At 29.9% G+C, this 13146-nt stretch overlaps 1 protein-coding gene across 1 annotated transcript in view; it reads left to right on the top strand.

The window, feature by feature from the left end:
• The first annotated feature begins 459 nt into the window (after positions 1-459).
• Positions 460-13146, top strand: part of LOC140452500 (serine/threonine-protein kinase 3-like) — a 35992-nt gene continuing 23305 nt past the window's right edge. Inside the window, exons 1-2 of the mRNA XM_072546803.1 lie at positions 460-663; positions 6796-7316. Of these exons, the coding sequence (XP_072402904.1) occupies positions 650-663; positions 6796-7316 (535 nt within the window). The 5' untranslated portion in view covers positions 460-649. The remainder of the gene's footprint in view (positions 664-6795; positions 7317-13146) is intronic.

The raw sequence follows: 13146 nt of genomic DNA, 5'->3' as shown, positions 1-13146 counted from the left end.
AAGTGTTTATTTTTTGCATTTCGCTCTATGTATTTTTCCTTGTGTGTAGTAATTATTCTTAACAATTAAAATAAAAAGTTGTCACATTCGTATTCTAACTGGAATGGAAAATGTTTTGGTTTTTATGATAAATTAAACTGTACTGTTTTAAAAAACTTAGAACTATGTTGTACATAAAATAATCATTCCCGCCAACGTTGCCTATCTTATATATATTTTCCGTATATTGCAATTTTTCAGATCATCAAAATAATCGAAATATGTTTTTATTAAAATAAGTTTTAGTAAAGTTTTTCCTTATTTCGTTGATAATTTACATACAATAATTTATTTTATGAATTAAAAATAAAGTATTCTTCTTCTTTAATATCCAGTCTTAGATAATAACATAGTCTAAGTCTCCAGCTATTTTAAGAATCTGTCAATTTTCCCCGAGAACTACCGATTTTCAGTCACCGAGTCACGGCACAAATGCTGTGTTTTCGGTCGGGGAAGCATGGCAGCATTGATAGTACTAATGGTAGTTGCAAGTCAAGTCAACATGGAGTTGTAAAAAATAATAACAAAACGATTTATTATAAGTTCATTGTTAAACATGCTATGCTCGTTTAGTTCAACTGTTTGCAACTGTATTCTCTTATAACATAAAATGTCTTCCAAAAGGTAAGTAACATTAGTTGATCATTATATAGTTTAGGATGTTCCTGTGTGATACTGGAATGAAAATAACCTATTTTTACTTTTCTCTGTATTTTTCATAGAAGTAACTTACAACATCAAAGAAGAAAGTTTATTTTAGGTTTAAAATATGCGTTGAATATAATAGATTTGAATATGATACTTTTAGAGCATGATTTTTTATTTTTTTATGAACACCTGATGATATATTTAATTGGCAAAAACAAGAAGTATATATGTAGTTTCTTGTCAATCTTTTCAGTTAGTGCTCAAAGGAAATAACTAATAAAGATTTGTATATATGTATGTCACTTTGTCAATAAAGATAACAAATATTGAGAGGAAGTAATGGTTGGCACAAATGTTGAGTGAAGAATTTCTTTCTGTAAAATTCAGTACCATACTAGGACTACAATGCCTAAAAGGTTCTTTATCTCAAGTGATCTGCATCATTCTGTTTGGTTTTGTACTAGAGTCTAATTCACCTTCTACTTCTATTGTACAATGTTTAAGTTATAGATATCCTTCAGAATATTTTTATTTATAGCATAAACTTCATCTGAATTCCAAAAGCATCTCAATAATGTTATATTTTGCCCTAACAATCAATTTACTAAATTTAGCTTTCAATCATATGATGTATATTTCATTCGCAGAAGTTTCTATTAAAAGATTTTATAGATTACATATCTTTACATTTCAAGTTAATCAAATTTATAATTTTATGAGCTAAATTCTTCTGCTAAATTTATACTGACTGACATACCTTTACATTTCAAGTTAATCAGATTTATAGTTTTATGAGCTAAATTCTTCTGCTGAATTTATACTGACTGCATTTTAAGACATATTATTTTATGTATACTGATACCTACAATATTTTCAAAAAAGCCATTAGCAAATACGCTCAGAAGTATAAATTTTATTACAGTCACATAAATTTATTATATATGTTGTATGTAATATTTTGTTTTCTTTAGATTAGCGCATGATTATTACATTCGTCTTTTTACAAGAAGACAGAGATTTACAGTTTCAATAGCCTTTATTATTTGTTCTATTGTCATATCAAATGTCCAGAATTTTTCATCCTCTGTTGCTATGTCTTAGAGCTTTTTGCTAATTTCAAGCCGAAAGTTTTGATATTGAGTGATTATTAGTTGATGAATTGCTTCAAGTTTAAATATGATATTGTTTCTTTTGGCATATTTCTTAGTTAGTGGAAAGATAGTAATTCTAACACTCTAACGCCATGTTTTTTTGCTACTTCATGTACAGCATACTACTTCTTAAATTTTGATGAATAACCTAATCTACTTTAATCTTGAATGGTATCTGGCATTGTCCATAATCTTTGTCATCAATCAATTCAATAGGTCTTTGCAAGAGTTTGACACGAAGGCTGGCAAACCTTGATTAATAAATCCTTTATCTCCTCCAATATTTGTGATAAACTTTACCAGCCTGAAAGTTTTAATCCAGTGGATAAACAGTTAGTAAACACCTGACAAGTATTTGTATCCTGTTTATCTTGCCAAACTTCTTACAAAGTGTCTTTCAATAATACATATTTCATCCAGATAAAAAATATTTCCTTTCTCAGATTTCTTATTTTCAAGAATCACATTTGTCAACAATTACTCTCTCTATCACTGCTTCTCCTAGATTAAGTCTAATTTGTGAAAAATTTTCAATATTTTGTTTCTTTTCGTGTTTGCCAAAGTTTCATCAGTATTAATATCTACTAATAGTTTTTCGAGAGTAGATATTTTATGTTTAAAATAAAATGAATAAATGTACTTTTCTTTGAAATTGTTTTACAATATTGTCCATTTAGTGGGATTCTCTCTGTTGATTCCATTGTTTCCAAAGAGTATAAATCGTTGTTTCTCTAACTCTGGTCATCATTGAACATTTAGAAAATATACTCAATATTAGTGAGATATTGTATGTGAAATCACTGTTAAATGACACTTTCACAGGATTAAAATATGTTTTTATCATTTTTATTTCATATGTTCACTTAATATTTCTTTTAGTATGAAACTTACACTTTTGCTTGTATGTTTAAATGTACAGACAGACAAAAATGTAAATCTTAACTGAAATAATTAACAATGAGATATTTTATGTTGAATATATTTAATATCAATATGTTCCACATTCACAAGACATTTTTAACACTTTTTTTGTTCTTTATTGTTCATGCCTTGCACAGAAGAATATGCTAAATCTTTAAATATATTTATTTATAAAACTCAGCAGGCCTATGACTGAAAAATTTACATTATAAATATATACTAATATTTTTTATAGTATTTCCATACATTTCTAAACCACTTCTTTTCATTGATTCTTGTCCAATGCCTGGTCATTTAGGATCTCAATTAAGCAGAATTTATTTCCAATTTTCCTTGTGGGCTCTTGTATCTTTCAATTAATGTTTAGGGCTTTGTCTAAGAAATCTTGGACATTTTCTTTTATTATATTTTGGGCTTCTTTGTCTATTTCTACTCCCTGTAGTATTAAATTATCATTCTATCTATTTTCTTTTACAATTCTTCAATTTTTTGTTTGGTTTCTTTGTTGTCCTGTTTCAGCATTTTTTGAAAAAAGAAGAATAATCCTGAATAATGGGAGTGTGTATTCATTAATTTTACAGCCACTACCAATCAGTAATAATTTCTTCTTTTTATTTTCGGGGTGTCATTTCTTTTGTTTAATTTGGCAATTCCGATTGGAAAGTGTCCTGCTGTTCCATCGAGTTAGAATCTATGGAGAGGGCATCACGTGACTAAAAACGACCTCACTTTGGCCATATCGTTAAGATTGTTTTGATACTTTTGACAAATCGTATATGTTTGTTTACGTTTGTTGTTTTTCGAATATTTTTAGTTTTATAATACTTTTATAGATAGTGCATAATAATGGTTTCTTGTTCTCAACGTAGTTGCAGTAGCAGAAGCAATGTTAATAAAAAATCTTCAGGAATAACGTTCTACAGGTTAGCATACAAATATGTAAACAAAGTAATGGCCCGTACTTCAGAGAATAAATTAATAGTATTTGACTGTATTAATGTATTTTTATGTATAATATATCGTGTTTTTAGTGTTTACCGCGGGATAAATAAATCATAGTTTATTAAAAATGTATTGCACTTTTTTAGATTATGATTAAATCTTCTGAATAACTAGTCATATTTTTATAGTAGTTTTAATATTATTGAGTCCGGCCATGATCCCACCACCATATTGGTATCATCGTTAGCCACGCCTACCTACGCCGTTTTTAATACACACGTTAATATGCTCATAGCTTCTCCATAGATTCTAACTCGATGTGCTGTTCTAATTGCTTTTTTATAACCTCTTTTTTTGCACCTCCTCAATGGGATGGCGGCTCTGCCGCCGGTCCACAGAAAATGTAAGTTTATTCTAAATTATCTACATCATCCTTATTATTTTCTTTTAGTAAGTTATTTTAATTAGAAGATTGTTTTTTGTTTAGTAATTAATTGATTTAATAACTTAGTTGATTTTGTAATTTAAATATCTCATGGTTTTCTATACATTGTGTTTCTATATCAAATATCATCTTAGAGATTAAAATTTCTCTTCTTCCATACTTCTACTTAGCACATACATTTATTACAGATGTTGAACATAATATTTTGTTCTCTTCAGATTAGCTCATGATTACTACATTTGTCTTTTCCCAAAAAAAATTCGATTGGCTCTATTATTTGTTCTATTATCATATTGAATAATGTCCAGAATTTTTCATCCTTATGTCATACAGCTTTTGCTTTCGAGCTGAAAGTTTTAATATTGAGCGATTTATTAGTTGATGATGAATGAATGAAATGTGCTATTGTTTCTTTTGGGATATTCCTTCATTTGAGCCTAGATTAGATATTAGTAGTTAGTGGAAAGGTAGTAATTGTAACACTCTAATGCTATGTTTTTTACTACTTCGTGTACAGCATACTTAAATTTTGATGAATAATTTATTTTCTTTTAATCTTGAATGGTGTCTGGCATTGTCCATAATCTTCGACATCAATCAATTCAAACAGATTTAGTAAATACCTGACAAGCATTTGTATCCTCTTATAAAATGTCTTAATAATCCATATTTTATCCAGATAAAAAATATTTGTGCTTTCCTTTCTCAGTTTTCTTATTTTTAAATATTGCATTTGTCAACAAATTATTTCTTCTATATATCTCAGATTTTCTACTTCTCTCCATCACTGCGTCTTCTAGATTAAGTCTAATTAGTGCAAAATTTTCAATATTTTGTTTCTCTTCGTGTTTGCCAAAGTTTCATCAGTATTAATGTCTGCTAATAGATTTTCGAGAGTAGATATTTTATTATGAAAATAAAATGAATAAATGTACTTTTCTTTGAAATTATTTTACAATATTGTTCATGTAGTGGGTTTTCTCCCTGTTGACGTTTTCAGTGTTTCTGTAACAGTTCCTGGCTTTCATTGTTTCAAAAGTCTATAAATCGTTGTTTCTCTAACTCTGGTCATCATTGAACATTTAGAAAATATACTCTGAATAATATTACTAGATATTTAATATGTTTATTTATAAATCTCAACAGGCCTATGACTGAAAAATTTACATTTTTCATTAAGATTACTACTTACATTTTTTAATTATAATAAAAAATAAGAATATTTCTTCATAGTCTTTCCATACATTTCTAATCTACTTCCTTTCATTGATTTCTGTCCCATGCCTCCTCATTTAGGATCTCAATTAAGTAGATTTTATTTCCAAGTTTCTTTGTGGACTCTTTATCTTTCTATCAAGTATTAAGGCTTTGCTCAAGTAATCTTGGACATTTTCTTTTATTATATTTTGGGCTTCTATCTATTTCTACTAACTCTGGTATTCAATTATCATTCTATCTATTGTCTGTTACAATTCTTAAATTTTTTGTTTGGTTTCTTTGTTATCCTGTTTCAGGTTTTTTCCCATTTTTTGAAAAAAGAATAATGGGAGTGTATATTCATTAATTTTACAGCCACTACCAGTCAGTAAAAATTTCACCAAAGTCGCAAAAAATAATAATTATATTTGCTAAACAGTTCGGACTGGCAACAGTGAATCCAGTATCTATAACAAAGTTCTTCTTTTTATTTTCGGGGTGTCATTTCTTTTGTTTTAATTTGGCAATACCAACTGGAAAGCCTCCCGCTCTTTAACAGCTTTTTTATAACCTTTTTTTGCGCCTCTTCAATGGAATGGCGAGCGGCTTTGCCGCCCGCCCATAAAAATGTAAGTTTATTCTAAATTATCTATATCATTCTTATGTAAAAGTTATTTTTTAATTATAATTTGTAAAATTTAATTGTTTTAATGTTGTAAGTTATTGATATTTATTATTAATATCAAGGAATATGGATGCACATGGGGCTATATTCCTTGGTAGTACATATATATAATTTCCTGAAATATTTTCTTATAAATGAGAATGATAAGTCAAGTAGATTTTTGGAAAGAATTTTCTTTTAGTAAGTCATTTTAATTAGATGACTATTTTTTTTAGTAATTGATAAATTGGTTGATTTTGTAATTTAAATATTTGATGGTTTTCTATACTTTGTGTTTTCATATAAAATATCCTAGAAATTAAATCTTCTCTTCTTTCATGATAAATTTGATAGATGTTTCACAGTAGTTGCCCAAAATCCAAGACAAGATATTAAGTAAAACAAACAGTGGAAGAATGCATTCAATAAAGATACCAAGATAGAGAGCCATGTAGAAAAGAATGCAATACATGACTTCGAAAACTGTAAATAATATATTTTCATAGTAATAATAATTAGCAAACAAGTACCAGTAGGAAAAAAACAAGAGGAAGACTGAAAGCTGAGATACATAGATAAAAAATTTTAGAAAAAAGCAGGAAACAGATCAGAATTGAGAAGAATCCTGCAATGGGCCAAGACCCAAAGGGTTTTCGAGTCAGTGATGATGATGGAGTAATAATTATAAAGTTTTTCTGTGGCATTTGAGTTTTTTGAAAGTATAAATACATCTGTAAAATATGTTTTAAACTTATTTATGTAAAACTAGTAGATTTTTTTTGTTTTAGTGAATTAAAAAAGTTATCCGAGGAAAGTTTGACACGTCAGCCTGAAGAAGTGTTTGATATAATATGCAAACTTGGGGAAGGTTCTTATGGGAGTGTTTACAAGGCACTTCACAAGGAGTCTGGCCAAGTGTTAGCAATAAAACAAGTACCTGTAGACACAGATCTTCAAGAAATTATTAAAGAAATCTCAATCATGCAGCAATGTGACAGTACCTATGTTGTAAAATACTATGGAAGTTATTTTAAAAACACTGATTTGTGGATTGTTATGGAATATTGTGGTGCTGGATCAGTATCAGACATAATGAGATTAAGGAAAAAGACTTTAGATGAGGATGAGATTGCTACAATTTTATCTGATACTCTCAAAGGTTTGGAATATTTACATTTAAGAAGAAAGATACACAGGGATATTAAAGCTGGAAATATTTTATTAAATTCTGAAGGACATGCCAAACTCGCTGACTTTGGTGTGGCTGGACAATTGACTGACACTATGGCCAAAAGAAATACTGTGATTGGTAAGTTTTTTTATATATATTCAGGCTTAACCCTATTAAAATATACTTAAAATTTTTAAAGATATTCATATAATATTTATTTATTTATTTCAAAAACAAACATGTCTTAAGTGATGATTTCGACCATTACATGAAGTTCATTTTATCTAACAGTAAAACACTGAAAACTTTTGTAATTGATATATTTTTACTATGTGTCTACACTTTATAGCCTTTAGCTGAATAAGTTGAGCAGAGGAGAGCTGTTTGTCTAAAGTTGGTCATTCAGAATTATATCTGTATTTTTTAATTTATTAATTTGAGAATTTGAAATTAGTTGTTAAAATAATGACTATGTCTACAAGGTGAAATGCATACACAGAATCTGTTTTTCTATTATTGAAAGCCCATTCCTGTTCTGCTACACATTTAAAGGTTCTACCAGTATGACTGATGTAAGATTTTGAGCTGTGACCACAGTTAAATTTGTATACACCACTGTTAAGTGCTTTTTCTTTTGGATCTTGTTCTTAATATATTTGCCTAAGTTGTTTGTTTTGAAAGCTGGTGTTATTCCTTTGTTTTTTATGTGGTTGGCTACTTTTGTTGATATCTTGCCTGTATATGTAGAAGGTACTTTGTTTTTATCTGGTGGTGGGAAGACTAATCCCAGGGCTTTCTTATGCAGTTTTTGGTTTAAAATTTTGTATATTGTTATTTGAAGTTATCTTGAAGTTATTTTATGGCATGGGAATTTCTGTTAATCTATATAACATGCTATGGTAGGCTGCCAATTTATGTTGTGTAGGATGGGATGATGAATTGTGTATAGAGGTGTCAGTATGGGTAGGTTTATGAAATACAGAGAACTCATGTTTGTTTTGAAGTCTGGTATTTCCATTCAAAATTATCAGACTTAATTCTAATATAAATAAAAAGGTCTTAGCTGTCTTTATTAGAATCTATGGAAATTATTGTATTAAAAAATCAAGATATAATTCTGAATGACCAACTTATTATATGACCAAATTATAATAATTTTTCAGTTGGTCTGAATCTTCTGGAAGTTTTGGCACATTTGAGAAGTCAACATAAATTTGCTATATTCCCTCTAGTTGTTTAGTGTACAATGATATAACAAAACAGTGTTAATATTACAACAAATGAATTCATGATAATTTTAATATATGAGACATTTCTACCAAGAAGCTAAAAAGGAAAGTGGAAAGAAAAGAGTAATAGGGGATGACAGAAATGACAAGCAGATTAGATTTGCTTTTTGAAAACATATTAAATGCCTAGACAGAAAATTTCAATTTAGAGGTTGTCGAATATCAAAACGAAGAAGTACTGACAAAAGAGGAATTAAACGAGGCATAAAGAAGGGAGAAAAAACTGGAAGAAGCTTTTATCGTGACGGAAAGAGGAAAAGATGCAAAAATGGTCTGAGGGAATAAGTGCCTTCTCGATTGATGTTGGTGATCAATAGGACAAATTTTTGTCCTGAATTTGATGAATTAGGTAATTGGATTCCTGTAATTCCAACTTAGTTATACAAAATGGTACACCGACAAAAGTAATGTCAGTGTGAGGGGGTTATAAAATGTTCTCATAAATTAGATTTGTTACTTTTCATTTGAACACGTTAATGTTTATTGCCTTTCATCATTACTGTAGAAGGTGGAATCTATTTCTCTCATTATAGTTGTGAACTTGAGTGGCAGCTATTTTCATATTAGAGTGAAAAATTTCTCCATATATATAATATTGACTACTCAAATGTTAGGGCTTTGAAGCAAGAAAGTTATTTAAAAAAAGATTGTTCTGAACAGTTAAGCAATATCTGCAGTAATATTCCAACTATTTAAATTGATTTTTCTCAGAAAACAGTAAAATTTTGAAGGTCATGTATATTTTTAAAACGTATAGAACTGATTCATTCTATTGTGTGTTTAATGTGTTATTTGTTTTTTATTTATGTTTGCTTGTTGTGTTTTGAATCACTACTTACATACCCAAGTGATATTGTCATCACTGAAGTAACATTTCAATGTTATCATTATTTTTATTCAAAATTATATTGAAGTTTTCTTAGCGAAATATTGAGACATAAAGAAAAATTGTCTGGTGTATATCTCTGTTTCAGACTTTCCTATACATTTGACCATAGCATTTTATCAAATGCCTTTTCCATATCTAGAAAAGCTAGATATTTCTTGTCCTCTCGATAGCCTTTTGTTGATTATCTCATTGATCCTAAGAATATGATCCTGCATACATTCACTCTCTTATGATGCTACAGCCCAAGTTGGGTCCTGGCCTCCCCTAGCATCTACCTCCAAGCATCCCATTCTATGGCTGTTCTCTAATTATCCACCGTTAATATCTCTTTAGCATTGGTTGTACTAGGTGTTGTTTTATTATCCATTCTTATAAGCTGTCCAGCATAATCTTCGTAATAATGGTATAACTTGTGGTTGAACCTTATTCTCCACTTACCATTGTTGTAGATGGGTCCCAATATCCTTATCAATATCTTTTAAAAGTATTAATATTAATTTGCTTACATCTACCTGGCCTAAAACAGTCCAGTTTCTTGTTTAATATTTGTTCGTATATTTTGGTAACTGCTAAGCAGGGCAATCCATCTATAGTTATTGCAATTCTTATTAACGCCCTTATTCAGGATAGGAAAAATCAAATATAGTTCCTGCCAGTAGGTACTTGTTCCTCTTTCCATATATATTGAGTAATTCCAGTAACAAATAAGTTATGTACTGGGCAGTATTTGAGTAGTTGTTTATCATTGTTTTCATATTACTGTTCTATACTGGTGATATATTTTCCCTACTCTGCTATTAAGATCTACAACATACTTATATCCCTTGCTAGCTTCATTTACTTGTGATAATTATTCCCAGAAACATTAGTTTCTTTCTGCTTTTTCGTTCTTGTTTGCCAATAATGTACAGAAGATCTGTACTGTTCAAGAAGAGTACTCAATATCAAATCAATGTATACTATGCAAGTTTGTGTATTAATTCATAAATATGTTTTCTCAAGTACTTACAAATATTGCCTTAATACTGACAGAAGATATACAATACTATCATACTAGGCAAAGGGATAGTTTTCATACAAGAATAATGAGAACTTCTGATATACAAGGAAGCATATACTCAAATGGCCTGATCTTGTATAATAAGCTGTCCAGTAAGAAAAATTTAAATTTGAACTAAAACAATTACTATTTGATACCTACTTTAAGACCATTCAAACTTGAATTATTTAAATTTCTTATTTTATATTTTGATTTAAAATAAGAAATGTGTTCATCCACCCAGCTGTGTAGCATCAAATGTCTATTTCCTAGTTCTATTTCTCCTTTGCCTGTCTTTTTCGTTGCGGTCAAAGCTATGAAATCTAGAATTTGCCTTTTCAAACTCCATTTTTGGAGTAATTTCTCTTTGTTGTGTAATATTTTGATATTCCAGGTCTCAAACAAGGTCTCCAGATCTCTCTAACAATTCCTGCTTTCCTATTTTCTATATTTCTCTCTGTGTTTCCTTTCGTTAGCCCTCTATTCTATTTTTCTTGTTCTTGACAGGTTGTCATCTTAGCTTCAAGTATTTGGGTGTATTCATTGAGTATATTGTATGACTTCCATGAAGTTTCTGGAACCCTACTTTTACATTCTTTCTATTATCTCTTTCTACTGTGGCCTTTCTACTTAACCCTCCTTTCCACGGGTGACTTTCTTGTGACACAAATCCACGGGTGGGGTCTATCAGGACCAAATTTTAAACATCCTATTTCTCATTAAAAAAAAATTGTTTTTTTTTAATATTTTTAAGGAAACTTACTGATATAACGTTGTACTACCTACATGTACATATAATATGTGTATCAATATGTATTGGTATAGTTTACTGCGAAATAACTAACACCATTCTTTTTTTACAAGAGTTTATTAAAAAAATTATGAACGGCAAAATACAAAAGAAAAATATAAAAAAAAGACAACATTATTACTTTATATACTTACAGTAATACAAGTAAAAACTAAATATCCAAAATTAAAATTTGAAACAGAAAATAGAGGGGGTTAAATAATGTTAATTTTGTTTCTACACAATCAGCACAACACGCTTTTATATGTTCCATACATAACCAGTTTTTACACAATTGGCAAAAATATCTAGTTTTTCTTTTTTTACAATACTTACACATCCCCGTTTTCCTGTGGCTGGGTCATCCCTCGTCGTTTGCTCAATTCCAGAAAAATTTGCAGCAAGTAACCGTGATGTTCTCGGTATACGCATATATGGTGCTCGTATTTTCATTTTATTCTGGACTACCGCAATTTCTAAAGACTTCAGAAACAATCGACGAGAAGACCGAAATTCTGCATTCGTATTATTGAATCTTAGTATATAATAAATGCATTTATAGCTGCAATGTTAGCCAAGCCATAGCACAAAAACAAGAAACGCCCACTCACGGGTGGGGTCTGTGAGGACACTTTTACAGGTAGCGATTGAAGGGATTCATACAATTTCACCAAATTATGCTAAAGTGTACTATTCATTGCCACTAAAAGGTACACCGAGTGTAGGAAAAAAAATACAAAAAAAAATTGAAAAAATTAAGCAATTTCATTTATAGTTGTACTGATGGACCCCACCCGTGGGAAGGAGGGTTAACTTTCCCTGTATGTTTTTGGGACATATCGTTGATGTATATTTTTCTACTTTATTTCCATTTAATTTTCTTTTATTTTCCATTATATTATATTTTTCCCTTTTACTACTTAAAAAATTTCTCTGAGACCGACGACTGCCTCCATTCATTTCATAAATAGATAAGGACACCCTTTTTAAAGGCTCTTTTCTTATCGAATCTAGTTTATTTCGGTTAAGACGGTTACCATTTTCGACATAAACCAAGTACCCAACTTGCTTCTTTCGGTCAATTTTATTGTTATCGTGATCCCTAAGTGAATTTTGAAATACCAAAATTCTGTTCTGCCCCAAATCGTTCATGAAGATCTGAGTTGATGATTGTTCTCCCGTAACTAAGCAGATGATAAAGTGAAGAGAATTTTGTTACAATATGTTTTGTTCGGTTGTACTCATCTGTGCGTTCAATTGCGATTTTGTCAATCTTGCAGCAGATCGACTTACCGGTGTTTGGTCGAGGCTCTTATTTTTTAATCCGTTTGAAAAAGAACAGTCAACTGCTGTAAAAATTAAAGTTATGCCACAGCTTCGTATGACCGATTTGAACTCATTGGAGTTAATGGCTGTATAACGATCAGCAAGGAGAACTTTCACCTTATTCTTCTCAAAAATAGGACGTAAAAACCTAATTAGATCTTTAGCGTGATAGCCTTTAGAAGGACATTTATAATGTAAGCCTAGTAAAGTGGTCTGCTAAAAGATGAATATAACGTTTTAGATAGATGACCAATGTCTCGGCTTCTTCTTGATTTGTTTTTCTTGCAAATATCACATTGATTACAAAATTGTGCTATAACTGCATCCATATGTTTAAAATAATAAAAAGAATTGCTATTATATGATCAATATGGCCATAGTGAGAATGAATTTTTTAACCAACTGTAAACCAAAATTCTTAGATATGAAAATACGTTCTTTGTTTCTTAGGTTTTTATAAATAAATTCACCCTTTTTAGTACGTTTGTCTAAAGATAGCTCAGTGCGATTATTTTGTTGATCCTCTTTTAGGACTTGATGGTTACCACATTAACCACTTGTAGTAGGTCATCCTTATTCTCAAAATATTCCAAAACCGATTTTCTTGAAAAGGCATCAGCTTCTTGGTTCGTTTT

This window comes from Diabrotica undecimpunctata, chromosome 10 (genome assembly GCF_040954645.1).
Source record: "Diabrotica undecimpunctata isolate CICGRU chromosome 10, icDiaUnde3, whole genome shotgun sequence".
NCBI classification, from domain to species: domain Eukaryota; kingdom Metazoa; phylum Arthropoda; class Insecta; order Coleoptera; family Chrysomelidae; genus Diabrotica; species Diabrotica undecimpunctata.
The sequence above is the reverse complement of the archived record's forward strand: the minus strand, read 5'-3'. Positions and strand labels throughout refer to the sequence as shown.